Source organism: Pristis pectinata, chromosome 22 (genome assembly GCF_009764475.1).
Source record: "Pristis pectinata isolate sPriPec2 chromosome 22, sPriPec2.1.pri, whole genome shotgun sequence".
NCBI classification, from domain to species: Eukaryota; Metazoa; Chordata; class Chondrichthyes; order Rhinopristiformes; family Pristidae; genus Pristis; species Pristis pectinata.
Window position 1 is genome coordinate 9,286,875 of NC_067426.1, and position 17,708 is coordinate 9,304,582.

At 41.3% G+C, this 17,708-nt stretch overlaps 1 protein-coding gene across 2 annotated transcripts; it reads left to right on the plus strand.

Annotated features, from left to right (window-relative positions):
* The first annotated feature begins 3,614 nt into the window (after positions 1 to 3,614).
* Positions 3,615 to 17,417, plus strand: LOC127581637 (serine/arginine-rich splicing factor 4-like). 2 transcript variants are annotated; one of them, XM_052036188.1, is made up of 6 exons: positions 3,615 to 4,194; positions 9,925 to 10,067; positions 11,002 to 11,114; positions 13,077 to 13,291; positions 14,355 to 14,441; positions 16,052 to 17,417. In XM_052036188.1, the coding sequence occupies exons 1-6, from the start codon at positions 4,088 to 4,090 to the stop codon at positions 16,890 to 16,892; spliced, it is 1,506 nt and encodes a 501-aa protein (XP_051892148.1). In that variant the 5' UTR covers positions 3,615 to 4,087; the 3' UTR covers positions 16,893 to 17,417. The 2 variants fall into 2 exon arrangements, with proteins under 2 accessions (XP_051892148.1, XP_051892149.1); XM_052036189.1 differs by having other exon boundaries at positions 14,373 to 14,441.
* Positions 17,418 to 17,708: the final 291 nt, after the last annotated feature.

Sequence of the window (17,708 nt, forward strand, 5' to 3'; positions counted from 1 at the left end):
TCCATCACATTGCATCTTGTGCCTTGTAGATTGGGGAAAGGGATCAAAGATTCAGAAGGTGAGTCAGTCGCTGGAGGATACCCAGATCTTTGTAGTCAGGATATTTATGTGGTGGTTCAGTTGAGTTTCTGGACAATGGTGACCATCAGATGGTGTGAGTCTTGATAATGGTAATGCCATTTAATATCAAGAGTAGGTGGTTGTCGGGAGATGAAAATTGCCTCGCACTTCTGTGACATGAATGTTATTTGCCACCTATCAGCCATTGCTTGAATGTTGTGTCTTCATGCGTGAACATTGTCCAGGTATGCTGTATGCAAGCATGGACTGCTTTACTTGATGAGGTGCTGCACACCTACATTAGACTATTGTTTACTGACTACAGCTCTGCCTTCAACGCAATAATACCAAGCAAGCTTGTCACCAAACTCCGAGACCTAGCACTCAACACCTCCCTCTGTAACTGGATCCTTGACTTTCTAACAAACAGACTGCAATCAGTGAGGATAGGCAGCAATACCTCCGGCACAATTATTCTCAACACTGGTGCCCCACAAGGCTACGTCTTCAGCCACTCTACTCTACTCCCTATACATTCATGACTGTGTGGCCAGATTCTGCTCTAACTCCATCTACAAGTTTGCAGATGATACCACCATTGTAGGCCACATCTCAAACAGCGATGAGTCGGAGTACAGGAAGGAGATAGAGAGCTTAGTGAAATGGTGTCATGACGACAACCTTTCCCTCAATGTCAACAAAAGAGCTGGTCATTGACTTCAGGAAAGGGGGCGGTGTACATGCACCTGTCTACATCAATGGTGCTGAGGTTGAGAGCTTCAAGTTCTTGGGAGTGAACATCACAACAGCCTGTCCTGGTTAAATCATGTAGATGCCACGGCAAGAAAGCTGGACCAGCGCCTCTACTTCCTCAGGATCTAAAGAAATTTTGTTTGTCCCCTTTGACTCTCACCAACTTCTTTCGCTGCACCATAGAAAAGCCTCCTTACCTGGATGTATCACGGCTTGGTACGGGCAACTGCTCTGCCCAGGACCTCAAGAAACTGCAGAGAGTTGTGGACACAGCCCAGTGCATCACGGACACCAGCCTCCCCTCCTTAGACTCTGTCTTTACCTCTCGTTGTCTTGGTGAAGCAGCCAACATAATCAAAGACCCCACCCACCCAAGACATTCTCTCTTCTCTCCTCTTCCATCAGGCAGAGGATACAGGAGCCTGAGGGCATGTACCACCAGACTTAAGGACAGCTGCTACCCCACTGTGATAAGACTATTGAACGGTTCCCTTATACGATAATAAGGACTCTGACCTCACGATCTACCTTGTTGTGACCTTGCACCTTATTGCACTGCACTTTCTCTGTAGCTGTGACACTTTACTCTGTACTATTATTGTTTTACCTGTACTACATCAATGCACACTGTAGTACCTCAATGCACTCTGTACTAACTCAATGTAACTGCACTGTGTAATGAATTGACCTGTACGATCAGTATGCAAGACAAGTTTTTCACTGTATCTCCGTACAAGTGATAATAATAAACCAATACCAAATGGAAATGAACATTGTGCAATCATCAGTGAGTGCCCCCACTTCTGACCTTATGATGGAAGCAACGTCATTGATTAAACCTCTTAAGATAGCTGTGCGGAGGACAATACGCTGAGGAATTACTGCAGTGATATCCTGAGATTTCAGTTGGCAGGGTGGCAATTAGCTGGATTAGATTTAGCCTGCATTTTTTTGTTAATAGGACATTTCTGGGCAATTTTCCACATTGCTGGATAAATGTTAGTATTGTAATTGTACTGGATTAATGAAAAGATAATGTTAAATTGCAGATAAAGTAGCAGAGGAATGGATAAAACAAAGGAAATAGCTGTGATAGGATGAGGCCAATTATGCTTCTCGGCCGTTGCAATTTGCCTATCGACAAAACAGGTTTACAGCAGATGCCATCTCCCTGGCCCTACACTCAGCTCTGGACCATCTGGACAGTAAAGACACCTACATTAGACTATTGTTTACTGACTACAGCTCTGCCTTCAACGCAATAATACCAAGCAAGCTTGTCACCAAACTCCGAGACCTAGCACTCAACACCTCCCTCTGTAACTGGATCCTTGACTTTCTAACAAACAGACTGCAATCAGTGAGGATAGGCAGCAATACCTCCGGCACAATTATTCTCAACACTGGTGCCCCACAAGGCTACGTCTTCAGCACTCTACTCTACTCCCTATACATTCATGACTGTGTGGCCAGATTCTGCTCTAACTCCATCTACAAGTTTGCAGATGATACCACCATTGTAGGCCACATCTCAAACAGCGATGAGTCGGAGTACAGGAAGGAGATAGAGAGCTTAGTGGAATGGTGTCATGACAACAACCTTTCCCTCAATGTCAACAAAACAAAAGAGCTGGTCATTGACTTCAGGAAAGGGGGCAGTGTACATGCACCTATCTACATCAATGGTGCTGAGGTTGAGAGGGTGAGAGCTTCAAGTTCTTGGAGTGAACATCACCAACAGCCTGTCCTGGTTAAATCACGTAGATGCCACGGCCAAGAAAGCTCACCAGCACCTCTCCTTCCCCAGGAGGCTAAAGAAATTTTGTTTGTCCCCTTTGACTCTCACCCAACTTTTACCGAGGCACCATAGAAAGCACCCTGCTTGAATGTATCACGGCTTGGTACAGCAACTGCTCTTGCCCAGGACCTCAAGAAACTGCAGAGAGTTGTGGACACGGCCCAGCGCATCAAGGACACCAGACTCCCCTCCTTGGACTCTGTCCTTTACCTCTCGTTGTCTTGGTGAAGCAGCCAGCATAATTAAAGACCCCACCCACCTAAGACATTCTCTCTTCTCTCCTCCTTCCATCGGGTAGAAGATACAGGAGCCTGAGGGCACGTACCACCAGACTAAGGACAGCTTCTACCCCACTGTGATAAGACTATTGAACAGTTCCCTTATACGATAAGATGGACTCTGACCTCACGATCTACTTTGTGACCTGGCACCTTATTGCACTGCACTTTTCTCTGTAGCTGTGACACTTTACTCTGTACTATTATTGTTTTTACCTGCACTACATCAATGCACTCTGAACTAACTCAATGTAACTGCACCATGTAATGAATTGACCTGTACGATTGGTTTGCAAGACAAGTTTTTCACTGTACCTCAGTACAAGTGACAATAATAACCAATACCATAATAGTATGGCTGTGTGACATGCCCAGCAAGTCAGGCTATACTAACGAAAGAGTAAAACTGAGCCAATATCACAGATGGATAACTTAAGTAAAATGTCCAAGATCTATTCCTCTCCTTCTCAGTCCCTCCACTTCTGTTGGATTCTGCACGTAGGACAAGATGTATCCAGGGATTGTGGTGGCAGCCTAGCACATTAACATACGATTCTTGTTAGTGCAACTCGGTCAAACTGTTATATGACTAGTCTGAGGAGTAGCTCTTCCAATTTAGACAACAGTTCCTAGATATTTACAAGAAGTTTGCAAGGTCCACTGGGCTGGGAGCAATAACACCATTTAAATGGAGCAACACAGAAGATACTGAGCACTCAGGAGGTCAGGCAAGCATCTATGGAGGAAAATGGACAGTCGACGTTCCTGGTCAAGTCCCTTCACCTGGACTTAACTGGATGAGTCACGAAAAGTACTCTTATTTTCCCATAGTTTCTTTCCAAGTTGAAGTTCCAGTCGTTGCAAATGGAAATACAATAGATTACTTATTTTGAAAGATAAGGGGACTGGGGGCCATGGCGAACCGGCACAGTGGAAGCGATAAGGCCGGATACAGATCACCCACGATGACACTTGAAGGGCAGAGTAGGTTTGAAGGGACCAAGCGCCAACTCCAACCCCGCCCGGGAGTTTCTGATCCTCTGCTGGTTCTGGCCTGGCTGCAACCACGTGACCCTCGCGACGTCAACGCCGTGTTACGTTCGGGAGTCGGCGCTGACGCACGGCGCTGAGCGAGCTGGAGCGACGGTGACTTTGAAGCCGTGGTAGCAGGCAGCGTGCGTGCGTGTGGGAGAGAGAAATGCCGCGGGTTTATATCGGCAGGCTGAGTTACCAGGCCCGGGAGCGGGATGTGGAGCGGTTCTTCAAGGGCTACGGAAAAATCTTGGAGGTGGATATAAAGAACGGGTGAGTTGGTCAAACACCAGCGGAGAAAATGGCGCCCACACGGCGGGCGCCCCTCACCCCCGACCCTCCTTTGGGCCGAGCTTATCCTCCCCTCCACTGAAGGCCCGGGCATCAAACCGGCTCTCCGCTACGCACCTCTAGGGCGGTAGCATTCGGAACGTTGGGGAAGGAAGCCTTTGTGTTGTTTGGATTCCCTCCCGTTTCTCCCTGGGCCGCTTCTCTTTGTTAGCGTGGTGGTGCGTCATGCGCGCCAAGCCCGCCGGATGCCACCGCGCATGCGCGGTTCCGCAGCCAGCAGCCCGAGGGGCAGAAGGGAAATGGTGCGGGTGCTGCCAGTCTGTACTTAGAAGGCAGTGCTGGAGAGACCCGGCAAGATGCAGGAGGGCGACGACTGGCTGGCCTGTTAGTCTTTCCAGCATTGCTACGTTTGCATGGGAAATGTATAATATCAGGAGTTTTCCTTCAATCAGTTTTTGGTATTGGTTTATTATTGTCACTTGTACCGAGGTACAATGAGAAGCTTGCCTTACAAACCGATCGTACAGGTCAATTCATTACACAGTGCAGTTACATTGAGTTAGTACAGAGTGCATTGATGTGGTACAGGTAAAAACAGTAACAGTACAAAGTAAAGTGTCACAGCTACAGAGAAAGTGCAGTGCAATAAGGTGCAAGGTCACAACAAAGTAGATTGTGAGTTCATAGTCCATCTCATTGTATAAGGGAACCATTCAATAGTCTTATCACAGTGGGGTAGCAGCTGTCCTTAAGTCTGGTGGTATGTGCCTTCAGGCACCTGTATCTTCTGCCCGATGGAAGAGGAGAGAAAAGAGAATGTCCCGGGTGGGTGGGGTCTTTGATTATGCTGGCTGCTACACCAAGACAACGAGAAGTAAAGACAGATTTCTTTGCATTCTACAAGCTACTTTCACACTTATAGGAACTCTGGGTCAGGCAGCGTCCATGGAGGGAAACGGACAGTCAACATTTCAGGTCAAGACCCTTGAAGGGTCGACTGTCTATTTCCCTCCATAAATGCTGCCTGACCTGCTGACTTCCTCCAGCTCCTTTGTGTCTTGCTCCAGATTTCCAGCATCTGCAGTCCCTTGTGTCTCCACTTTCACGTTCCTATTCTCCAATCTCATTTCTTCTGGGTTATTTTGTTTTAACAGTTGGTTCACAATTGATGTATACTGTGGTCTGGCAGTGGACTTGTGTTTTAAAAAAATCTGTGGTTCAAGATCCACTTAACATAAAGTTCAATGTAGTGTTGACAAACTGCTGCTCTTCTGGTTGAGGCATTTAATTGAAGCTCTAACTGTTCCCCTTAGCTAAGTTTAAAAGATCTTGTGATATTGTTTCAAAAAGAGCACTAACTTTAAAAGTTATAGAGCCATACCAGAGAGAAGCAGGCCCATCAGCCCACCATGTACATGCTCAATTATCCTTCTACACTATTTACTAACACTTGATTGGTAGCCTTGTAAGCCTGGGCAATTCAAGTGCTCATCTAGATACTTAAATGCTGTGAGAGTACCAGCTTCCATCTTACCCTAAACCTATGTCGTTATAGGGAAAAGTTGCCTACTATCTACTCTCTCCATGCTCTTCATAATTTTGTGTACCTCCATCAGGTCCCTCCTCTGCCTAGCTTCTATTCTCATAACTGAGAAGCTCCATCTCAGACATCGTCCTGGTGAACCTCCTCTGTACTCTCTCCAGTGCAATCATGGCTTTCCTATAGTGTGGTGACCGGAACGGCACACAGTACTCCAGCAATGGCTTGATCAATGTTTTATAAAGCTGTATCATAACCACCCTTCTCTTATTCTGTGGCCTGGCTAATAATGTGACCTCCCAAATGGCTTCTTCACCTTATTACCTGTGCTGCCACTTTCAGGGATTCTTGGACTTTGTTTTTTTTCCCCAAAAGTAAACCTTCATGAAAAATATATGCAGGAAATATATATCAATATATTGCTTTCTCCACATTTATTGTGTAATCAAGTCACTACATTCTATGTACAAAGCATCAATGCCACTTGTGGCCTCTTTGCGGCACAGTAGTGTAGCGGTTAGCGCGACGCTATTACAGCGCCAGAGAACGGGGTTTGATTCCCGTCGCTGTCTGTAAGGAGTTTGTACGTTCTCCCGTGTCTGCGTGGGTTTCCTCCGGGTGCACCGGTTTCCTCGCACATTGCAAAAAGGCGTACGGGTAGGTTAATTTGGGTTTAAAAATGGGCGGTGTGGACTCATTGGGCCGGAAGGGACTGTTACCACGCTGTAAATAAAATTTAAAATACACCCAACAGGTGTTTGAGAGACTCGGCTCCTCAGTGTTTCGTGGCAGCAGGACCTTAGATTGCAGTTCTTCCTCATAAACTTTTTACGTTGGCTGCACCAAACTTCAGTGGATTCCTTAGCATGTACCCCTGCAGCCTGGAATGTGCCTGTCAGCAGCATTCACTCACAGGCATCTTGTTGCTCTGGAAGACTAAGTTTCAGGCAGACCAGGGTCCCTCTGTTCCTCAGTACTCCCTAGTTCCTACCATTCATCATGTATGTCCTGCCCTTATTAGTCCTCCCAAAGTGCATCACCTTCCACTTAGCAGGAATAAATTCCATTCACTATTGTTTTGCCCACGTTAACAACTGATCACTATTTGTAACTAGAGACTAATCTTGCTATTAACAACACCACCTAAAAGTAGTGGAACTCTGAGAATAAAACCGATCAGTTAGAAGAGGGCATGTCACTTTCTAAAAAACATTATATCCATCCTCGGAACTGTCTACATCATAACTCCCCTGTTTCTGTTTTTTCTTTGTTTCCTTTTCCAACTCTTGAATTCTATGAAATTACTGGCATGGCGGCCTTCTTTCCAACTCTGATTATATTGAACTCAATTGCTATGTACCTAGAATAATCGCCACAAAGTTCTTGTGCATCATGTGTAGCTGGAGATGTCTTACAGTATGAATTTAGTACTTTGCTATTATTCTTTTCCAGTGTTGTTTTCATACTTTATATTCTCACAACATAAGCCATTTAGCCCTTTGAGTAAATGCCAGCTCACAGAGTAATTTTATCTATCCCATTCCCCCTCTTGTTTCCCTATAACCTCTCTCTCTCTCTCTCTCTCTCTCTCTCTCGCTCGCATATGCTCATCTGCTTTGATTCTTCCAGCATATACCTATACTAGGGGTAATTAACAGTTAGCCTAGCAACCAATATGCCTTTGGGATCTGGAAAGAAATCAAACAACTGTGGGAAACTTGCACAGTCATGGAGAACATGCAGTACCTGATGGTGGGATTTAACCCAGGTTGCTGGATCTGTAAGGTAGCAATCCTAACTACTTTATTACTGTGCTGCCTAATTATTTGTAGGCTGCTATTTTGGCTGTATATCTCACTTTTTGTAAACCTGTTTTAAATATGTTGAGATGCATTCTTGGGGATCAAGACAAAATTATCTATAGTCAGAAAAGTACTATTCTTGTAAGCATTTGAGGGGTGGGGTGGAAGCTGTAAACATCGAGATGTTTAGTACCTGAAGAACAAGAATGAATAAAGAAAGCTATTGGGAAGACTCTCAAATGCTGGAGGAACTCAGCAGGTCATCCGGCATCTATGGAGAGAAATAAACAGTCGATGTTTGGGGTCGTGACCCTTCATCAGGACTGGAAAGGAAGACGGCAGAAGCCGGAATAAGAAGGTCGGGGAGGAGTACATGCAGGCAAGTGATAGGTGAGTTCAGGTGATAGGCAGGTCCAGGTGAGAGGGAGAAGGTAGGAGGGTGGGGGAGGGTGGAGAAGTAAGAAGCTGAGAGGTGATAGGTAGAAGAGGCAAAACGCTGAAGAAGGAATCCGATAGGAGAGGGCAGTGGGCCATGGAATAAAGGGAAGGAAATGGGGAATAGATAGGTCATGAGGGTGGGGGAAGGGGAAAGAGAATGGGACCCCAGGAATAAGGGAAGACAAAGTAGGAAAATAATGGGGTGGAGAAGAAGGAAGGGGTTACCAGAAGTTAGAGAAATTGATGTTAAGGCCATCAGGTTGGAGACTACCAAGGCGAAATATGAGAGGTTGTTCCTCCAACCTACATCTGGCCTCAACATGGAGGTAGAGGAGGCCATGGATAGACATGTTGGTATGGGAACGGGATGTGGAACTGAAGTGGATGGCCACTGCGAGATCTTTGCTTTTGTGGTGGATGGAACGAAGGTGCTCACCAATGTAGAGGGGGCCGCACCAGATGCAATAAATGACACCCACGGATCCACAGGTCTTGGGAAGACTGAAACATCAGGCCCTGCTACAGACTCCGTTCCCTATCCACTAACTTGATCCCTCTCCAGAGAAACTATTTAAGGTTGCCCAGGCAGTTTGCAACCTTGATGTCTTTTTGAATCTGAGCTGAGCTTTGAACTTCATATCTATGCTATCTCTGCAACCAGCTATTTCCATTGCCTTTAAGATCTACACTCTTGAGCTTTTCTGCTAGTGAAGTCTTTTATTTTGCCTTTTGTTGCTTCCCACTCTTGACTGGTCTCATTTACTGTATATTTCAAATACTTGAGGCCAGCTAAACAATGCTGCTCTGATCTAACATGTACAACTATTATTTCTACGCTGGATGACCTGCATTGGCTCCTGGTTAAGCATTGCCTTAATTTTAATCCTTGTTTTCAAATCCCTGCATGCCTTCAGTCCTCCAAGTCTCTAATGTCATCCAACCTTAAAACTTTTGAGATATCTGTTACTTTGGTTTTTCTCTCATGAAGATACCTGATTTGAAACGCACTTGCTATCGATAGCCATGCCTTCCAACTGCCAAGGTCCTAAGGTCTGAAATAACCTCCCTTTAAGTGACTATTTCTTTTCTACTTCTAAGATGCTCCTTAAGATCTACTTTATCTGCCCTTCTGATATTTCCTAGAGTGACTGTGTCAGAAGTTCTTGTGACACATTGGGAGATTTGGTGATGTGAGGTCCTAGATATTTTCGTTATTAGATTCAGTTGATGAGCTGCCGTGTGTTTTGTGCATTTGAAAGCTAACCTCTTCAGTTTTCTGTCCTAACACTTCACCTACATCTAATGTAACATGCTTCAATGTCAGTCAAACAACGACGAATGCATCCATCAGTAAATTACATTCAATAATCTGGCAATTTCAATTGACACTCTTTAATGCGAGTGTCTTTGACTTCATCCCATGGAAACCTATTTGGTCCAGCCTTGTTACCAATTCTGACAAGTAGTCAAAGACTATTTGGTAGCTAAAAGCAAGATATTGAAAACAGCAGTATCCCTGCTACAGTAGTCAGGCTGCAGTAGACAGATGATGTTGCTTTTGCTCACATTTAGAAATTAAGTCATTATTTATTCATTTACAGATAGCCCCTGCTTTTAACATCTGCGGAACAAAGGTCCACCTTGACCTTGTCTACTACATAGCCACAAGCAAATTCAGGCAGATAAGTTATGTGCTTCTTAGCGACCAAAGTGCAAAACAACTAGATGCTGGTCTTAGTGGCCAGCATCTTAGATCTTGGAAAAATCCTTTAACTTTTGTTACTGTTACCTTGGGCATTCATAGGAGATGTGTGTGCAGTCTTGTCCTTTCTGCTGCTTAGCTGCCAGATTTAAGATTTACTATATTTACTTGCTGATCTTCTTGACTTCAATTGTATATGCTTGCAAAATAGTTTTTTTTCCCTTTTATAGATATGGCTTTGTTGAATTTGATGATCCTCGTGATGCAGATGATGCTGTTTATGAACTGAATGGTAAAGAACTTTGTGGGGAAAGAGTAATCGTTGAACATGCTAGAGGTCCTCGAAGGGATGGTGGCTACAGCTCTCAACGCAGTAAGCACGTTACTTTATTAGTCAAAACTTGAAAATATTTAATGTAAAACTTGTAAAATCATTATAAAGAATATGAATTCATCGCATAGAGTAACTAGCAGCAATTTATATTTGTAATTAAAAATTTGCACATTTAAATATTCTCTTTTGAATTTCTATTTAATAGTTGTATATACCCTAATGTTCTTTATTTGACTGCATTTTATTTTGTTGTTGTAGTAACTCATTTAAAATTATAATTGATTCAATGTTTTCATTGTGATTGTTGATACCATAGTCTTAACAAAGACCTCAATGTTTTAATTAAAAGAGTCCTTTGAGGCTAAGATGACTGCCTGTTCCATTTGCTGGCCTTGGGTTACCTTTCCATGAGTGGCTCTAAGACCTAAGACCATTGACCTTTGGCTGACCTTAAGGAAGCCATGTGACGACTGCTACTCTTGCCATTAGACCTGGGTGGTGAGGACCCCAAGGGTTAGAGGCAGATGTCATAAAACTGAAAATAGGTGCCTGAAATCTTTTTCATGTCAGATATTCTGAAAACCATATTTCACCGTAAGTATAGATGGTAACTGGTTTAGTGGTTTGGTTATTTTATCAAATCATTATCATTTTCATATAATTTATTATGCATGCTTTTGTAATTTTTTGATTTATTAAACTATAGTATTAAATATCTAAAAGTAAAATTGACTTTGTAATCTATAATTGTCTAAAGTTCTGATTTATGAAATAATTTTTGAAGATAAAATGTAGTGTTAATTTTAGTGTAATGGGGTGATACTTCAGTTTAAATTGCTGGGATGAGGCATTAATATTTCGGATGTCTTGTGTTTTTAATTTTATCATTGTAATCTATATTTAATGATGAATTAAAATAAAAGGTAAATGCTTTAACTAAAATGTTACTGTTGTCTACCTGTCACCTTTAAAGGTGGTTATGGGTATAGAAGATCTGGAAGAGACAGATATGGACCTCCAACTCGTACAGAATATAGACTTATTGTGGAAAATTTATCTAGTCGTTGCAGCTGGCAAGACTTGAAGGTTTGTGATGTATCTTGTGTGGCCATGAAAGATTTGTCTCTAAGTATATACTGTGAAGAATCCTTTTCGGGGAAGGGTGCATTTAAAGCTTCTGTATTACATGGATTTAAACTTGTTATGCCTAGTTTTAAACAATCCAAGGAAATTCTCTGCCAGAATTTAGTTTTAGGTGATTAGAATTTTTGTTTTGCATGTCACTTAGTTTTAACATCTGTATAGTCTAGTATGCTCAAAATTCTAAATTGTATTCTGTCAATGTGATTATAATCTTCATTCTGAAAGGGTAAAATGTTGACATGGTTGAATACGCAAGCAGTGTGCGTAATTGGGGCCTGTTGACCATAAACATCTAAATTTGAATCCCAGTTTCTGAGTTATCTGATCAAGCATTAGTGACACAAATAGGTATTACAATTGGTGTAAATACATTTGGGATAGGTAGGGAACAATTACTCAGATCTTGCTCCTGATCACATCTGCTTAAACTGTACACTTGTGTGAAAATCAGGTGAAGTCTGGGTCAAATTCAGTTGTGACACCCAACTCACTATCGAGGCTCACATGAAGAATGGCCTGTTGTGAGATATTAGAGAGTGACAGATTTCTTGAATGTTGCCCAGAAAATATTAATGCATTTTAAAAAGAACAAGGAGGTGACTAGATTTAAAATCAAAAGAATAATGTGGATATTATATATGGCTTTTTAACTCTTTCAGTAAATCGTTCAGTATAAATAATTTACAAGGTGATGGATTATAATGCAGTAATTAATGATTGGTGTTGTGGTTTGTTCTAATATTTAAATACAAATTTGGATTCTAATAAGTTTCTGGGGCTTGAGGGTAGAACTTAGGTTATTAGTTATCACTGTTCAAATACTCAGTAATGTTTGAAAGGTTTATAAACATGAATAATATGGGCACTAACATGATAGTTACACTAGTTCTAAGGAAGTTGAAGGGTGGCAAAAATGGAAATTATAGTACCCAAAAATATTTTTATTTGTTCTCGGGATGTTGGTGACGCTGGCAAGACCTCACTTATTGCCCATTCCTAGTTGCCTTGAGGTGGTGATGGTTGGCTGCCTTCTTGAACCACTGCAATCCTTGTGGTGATGGTGCCATAAAAGTAGACAGTGGAACATCAGGTGGATTTCATTTTCAAAGGTAAAGTGTCTGCATAAGAACCACTGGAATAGAATGTAAGGTTGAAGTTTAGAAGCAGGATTGTGATGGTTGCAAATAAATTAACCACTTAAAATATTGAACATGGAATATAAATTTGTTCGGGTGATTTTTTTTGATTATTTTATGTATTGATCAACTGTTCTACCTGGGGTAATAGCAGTTGCAGGAGGGAGGAAGGCAGTCAGCAAGAACATGTACTGCCTAATGCGCTACAAGGTGTTAGTGCTGATAAATCTGTCAGGGGTATTATAATTTGGTCCAATTGTGATTTAATACCCTGTTTCTAGTGAGCAACATGAAATATTAAACATACAAGCACTAAAGAAACTCTAGAGCAATAGCTGTGACCTGGCATTTTTATTTGAACATGTATTCTGAAATTGGTGTAACAAGCATTCACATAGCAGGTTGCATTGGATTAAGTTTTCATCCAAACAATTAATCCAAGACTAATGCACCAGTTCTGTTCACATCTGATTTCTCAAAGATTTTGTTCTAATCCAAAAAGGATTTGCAAAGGTTTAGTAATTAGTTATGTAGACATTATGTGAATGAGCTTAGTAGACTAGTTAAGAATTATTTTGTGTTATCTTTATAGCCAACTAGTAATTTTACAGTTATAATCATTACATTATGTTCAGTTGCTTTGCTTAAAGATGTAGATCTGTCAGCGGTTCAATTTTATTCAACGTTTCCTGATTTCACTGCTCAATCAAAGATAGAAATAAAAGATAAAGGAAGAAAATTTAATGAAATTTGTACTGTACTTTTGTAGGATTATATGCGTCAAGCAGGTGAAGTAACATATGCAGATGCACATAAAGGAAGAAAGAATGAAGGTGTAATTGAATTTAAGTCTTACTCTGATATGAAAAGAGCTCTTGAAAAACTGGATGGTACAGAAGTTAATGGCAGGAAAATCAGATTGGTTGAAGATAGGCCTTCATCGCGGCGACGACGCTCATACTCCAGGAGCCGAAGCCGCTCGAGGTATTTTAAAATAGTCATTGAAAAAAGGGGTGAGGTGTCAAAGGGTGCCAGTTTGCAGGAAGAATTGCAAATTTGTTGGTCATTTTAAAATTTAACCTTTTAAAAGCTCCTGAATTTCTCTTTAAGGCCTTCCTGCATGTTCCAAGGACATCATAGCGAATTACTTTCATGTAATTACTTATTTTTCTGGACCAGAGTTAATGTCTTTTATAGCACTAGGATTTTGTTGTATTGTGTGATTGAGCACCATTACATTGCTTGCCATCACCTAAAACAACATTACTTCTAGAACTACTCTGATTCTCTCCTGCTCAGTCTTCTATCTTCCTCTCTCCCATAAACTTGAGCTCCTCCAGACTCTGCTGCCTTCATCCTATTTTGTTCTGTTTACTCCTGATCCCTGCACGCTTGATCTGCTGATGCCTCATTCTTAAAATTTACTTGCACTACAGCCCTGATCTTCTCCAGCCTTACAATTATTCAAGGATTCAGCATTACTTCAACCTTGGTCTTTGAATGACCTCTTTACTTACACCCTACCATTAGCAGCTCCACTTTAGCAACCTGTAAGCCTTGGAACTCCTTCCAAATCCTCTTGGTCATCTTAAAACCCATCTCCTTTGATCAAGCTATAAGCCATGTATACTACTAGTTCCTGGATTGGCTTAATGTTGATTTCTAGGTGATTACTCATTTGCAAAATGCTTTAGAATATTTTACTACACTAAAGATACTATATAAATACAACTTGTGAACATTATTCTATAACACTTGCTCATCTGGGATTTCCCTTTGCCCTATCATTGGAGAAGTCAATAGCTTTGGTCAATTTGGTTCCAATTCCTGAAATTCTCTTTTCATGCCCTCTTCAAAACCTACTTTCCGACAAGGCTTTTAACTACACCATTCTGTTTCACCTTTGGCTGACATGTCAATTTTTGTCGGATGATGTCCCTGTGGAGTGTCTAGGGGAATTTTTAAAAGTGCCATGTAATTTCCTGTTATTAAAAGTTCATGTTAGTAGTACCTGTTCTTTCTTTGGTGGCCTTTTAAAACAATCTAGGTCTCGTTCTCCAAGCAGAAATCGCTCACACTCTCACAAGAGTCGAAGCCACAGTGGAAGCACTAAAAGCAGCCGGTCCCGATCACGGTATGTATATAATTTACTTCTTTAAAACTACTTAATTTTTGTGTGTGCTGTGGTAAACAATGAACTCCAGTATTGTTTTTGAGTTCCCTTACTTGAAGTTGAAAGTCTATTCTTGAACATTCATTTGGCAGGGAAAGGGAAAAATGTTGCTATTAAAATTGAATGAGATAAGAAAGAGAATTTGCTGCAGGTCACGTGCGGCCTTGGAAGACTTAATCTGACAAATAATTGCAGAGCATTTGTTTTCCAATAGCACCTGACAGAAATGTAGTAAATCACAGGGTAGTTGTGAGGGTGTTGTGAAAATGTCAGCTGTAGAAACCAATATAAGGAAAAGGAGCTGAATTGATTATTATTTGCACGCATCCTTAAATCATCGAATGGTTACAATGCGGAAAGAGGCCATTCAGCTCATATCCCCACTGGTGTTCTGCTAGAATAACTCCCCAGTTCCATCAACTTGCCCTTTTTCCATTGCTTTGCAAATTTTTGTCTTAATTCCCTCGTGAAGCCTGCAGTGGAACCTGACTCCATATTTTGTGTGCAAAACAAAAAAACTTTTTCCTCTCAATTGTCTTCCCCTTTATTTTACACCTGTGACCTCTATTCCTTGGCCTTCCCACTTAAAGGAACAACTTCCCACTATACACTATCCAGACTCTTTGTTACTTTATATACTTCTACCAAATCTCCCTTCAGCCTTCTTCAATGTAAACAGTCCCAGTTTCTCTCATCTATCTTTGTACTGTAGTCTGTCATCCCCAGGAGCTATTCTCAAATCTTGTCTGGATCATCTCTAATGCTTTCACATCCTTTTAATATGATGAGCAGAATTGCATACTCCCATTCAGGCCAGACTAGTGTTTTATAAATATTCTACGTAACTACTCTGTTTATACTCCATGCTTGTATTGATAAAGCCCAGGATTGTGTATGTCTAATTGACTACTTTCTCAATCTATCCTACTTTTAGTGATATGTGCACACATACTCCCAGTTCCTCTGTGCACTTTTAGAACGGTATTCTTTATTTTGCATTGCTTTTCTCATCCTTCTGAACAAAATGCATCACCTCATATTTCTGCATTAAACTTGATCTGTCTTGCATCTGCCCATTTCACCAGCCTGTTTACATCCTACTGCAATCTATCACCATCCTCTTCAGAGTTCACAGAACTTCCAAATGTAGTCATCCACAAATTCAAAAATTGTGGGCTTGCTTCCCGAAGTCTAGGTCATTAATGTAGATTGGAAAAAGCGATTGCCCTAATATAGATCCTTGAGGAATGTCACTATTCATGTTCCTCCAGACGAAAAATCAGCCATTCACTGTGCTAGTTGTAGAATGGTTGTTTCAGAAGCTGCGTGGGTCAGCCTGCATTAATTGGGTACATTAATATTGTGTGAACCAGAAATATAGATCGCAAACTGTGTGATCAATGGTGCATTAGCATGGGAGAGAATTGAAGTGTGCCTTGGGAAATGGAATTTTTATCTTAAGTCATGCTGCAAGGGCAGATAAGTCCTGTTTAGATCTTTAGTTTCACACTACAATTGTGTAATTTTGTCTTTGAGTAAGAATAAATGTTGAATCTTTTCATCTTTTTCAGCTCTGGTACACACTCTCGGAGCAAAAGTGGAAGCAGAAGCAAAAGTCGAAGTGTGAGCAAGAACAAAACCAAGAGCAGGAGCAGAAGTAAAGAGAAGAAAATTAGAGCAAGTAGTAGGAGTGGAAGTGAGGAGAAAAGTAAGAGCAGGAGCAGGAGTGTTGAAAAGATTAAAGACGACAATGCAGAAGAGAAAGCTGAGAACAGAAATGAAAATGGGGAGAAAGAGAGGAGTGTTAGTAAAGAGAAGAGTAGAAGTCGGAGTAAGAGTAAAGATGGAGAAAAAACTGATAGCAGAAGTAGAAGCAAAGAGAAGGGTAAAAGTAAGAGTAAAAGTAGGAGCAGGAGTAAAGAGAAGAGTAAGAGTAGAAGTCGGAGCAAGAGCAAGGAGAAAAGAAAGGGCAGGAAGAGGAGTAGAAGTGAGAGCAGAAGCCGGAGCAGGAGTCGAAGCAAAAATGAGAAGAGCAAAAGGCGTAGCAAACGTGAATGCAAGACTAAAAGTACCAGTAAGAGCAGAAAAAGAAAAGGTGACAAAGAACAATCTAGATCTAGGTCAAGATCAGAATCAAAGGAAAAGGAGGAAGAGACTAGAAAATCAATTGTTGAAAAAGAAACTAAGGGTGAAGGTGCAGAAATGGATGGGGAATCGGACATTAACGAACAGTCAAAGGCAAGGCTTGCATCTCGTTCTAGGTCAAGGTCCAGATCAAAGGCCAAATCTAAATCACGTTCCAGGTCTAAATCGATCTCCAAAACCAGGTCACGTTCAAAGTCATGTTCGCCATCCCGCTCTGTGTCAAGATCAGTGTCTCATTCTAGGTCCAGGTCACGCTCAAAATCCTAAATTTCCTCCCTGTTCATTTTGTATGAAAACATTAACAGATTTTTTTTCTGGCAGGTCTGTCGTTAGCTGTACCACAAATAATACAAACAATAGACACTGATAAGCTGTACATTTTTCAAAATAGACAAAATGTATTTAGTGCTAAATTAAAATTTTATGATGGGCCTGTACTGTCAGGAGGATTCTTAGGTAGGTATGCTGTGTGCAGAGTAATGGTGCCCATCATTGCTGGTGTTGTTGGATATGTATAATGAAGTCTTAAGTTACATTCATTTGTATTGATCATTTAAATATAACACTTCCGATGTTGTGGACTTCCTAGCCAAAACATAGCAAATTGTAAAGTTTTGCCAATACAGTGTAATCAAAATGTAGAGATTTTTCCCCCCCTCTGTTGTAAGGAATAGCTCTTTGCCTGGGTTTCTGCTTATTTTTTTATTTCTTTTCAGCTGGATAACATGCATTGCTTTTTTTTCTTGGTTTGGTTCAATAAAATGCAAGTAAATGTCTGACTGGAAGTTTTTATTGGCATGATTTATTTTGTTAATGAATAGCTACATTAAGATGGATTGCAGTTTGAATAAATTACTGAAACATTTGGGGTATTGTGATGCTGCACTCTAGGTGCTGGATAGGTACCAACATTGTGAATTCTAAATTGTTCACCCTTAAGCTGTTACTCTTTGTGAATTTATTGTGCAACTGATGTCAGCTGTATTACCACGTTTACATCAACAATTGCCATTACTGCATGTACTTAACTTTGGGACTGGCTGCTTGCTTGTATTTGGATGTAGAGTACTTGACTAATAAGAA

What these genes read in the sequence shown, in the direction of transcription:
- LOC127581637 (XM_052036188.1), top strand. Translation starts at nt 4,088, where the DNA reads ATGCCGCGGGTTTATATCGGCAGGCTGAGTTACCAGGCCCGGGAGCGG. An exon ending in TGGCTACAGCTCTCAACGCA is followed by an intron (nt 10,068 to 11,001) that starts GTAAGCACGTTA and finishes TCACCTTTAAAG; the next exon opens with GTGGTTATGGGTATAGAAGA. An exon ending in AGCAGCCGGTCCCGATCACG is followed by an intron (nt 14,442 to 16,051) that starts GTATGTATATAA and finishes CATCTTTTTCAG; the next exon opens with CTCTGGTACACACTCTCGGA.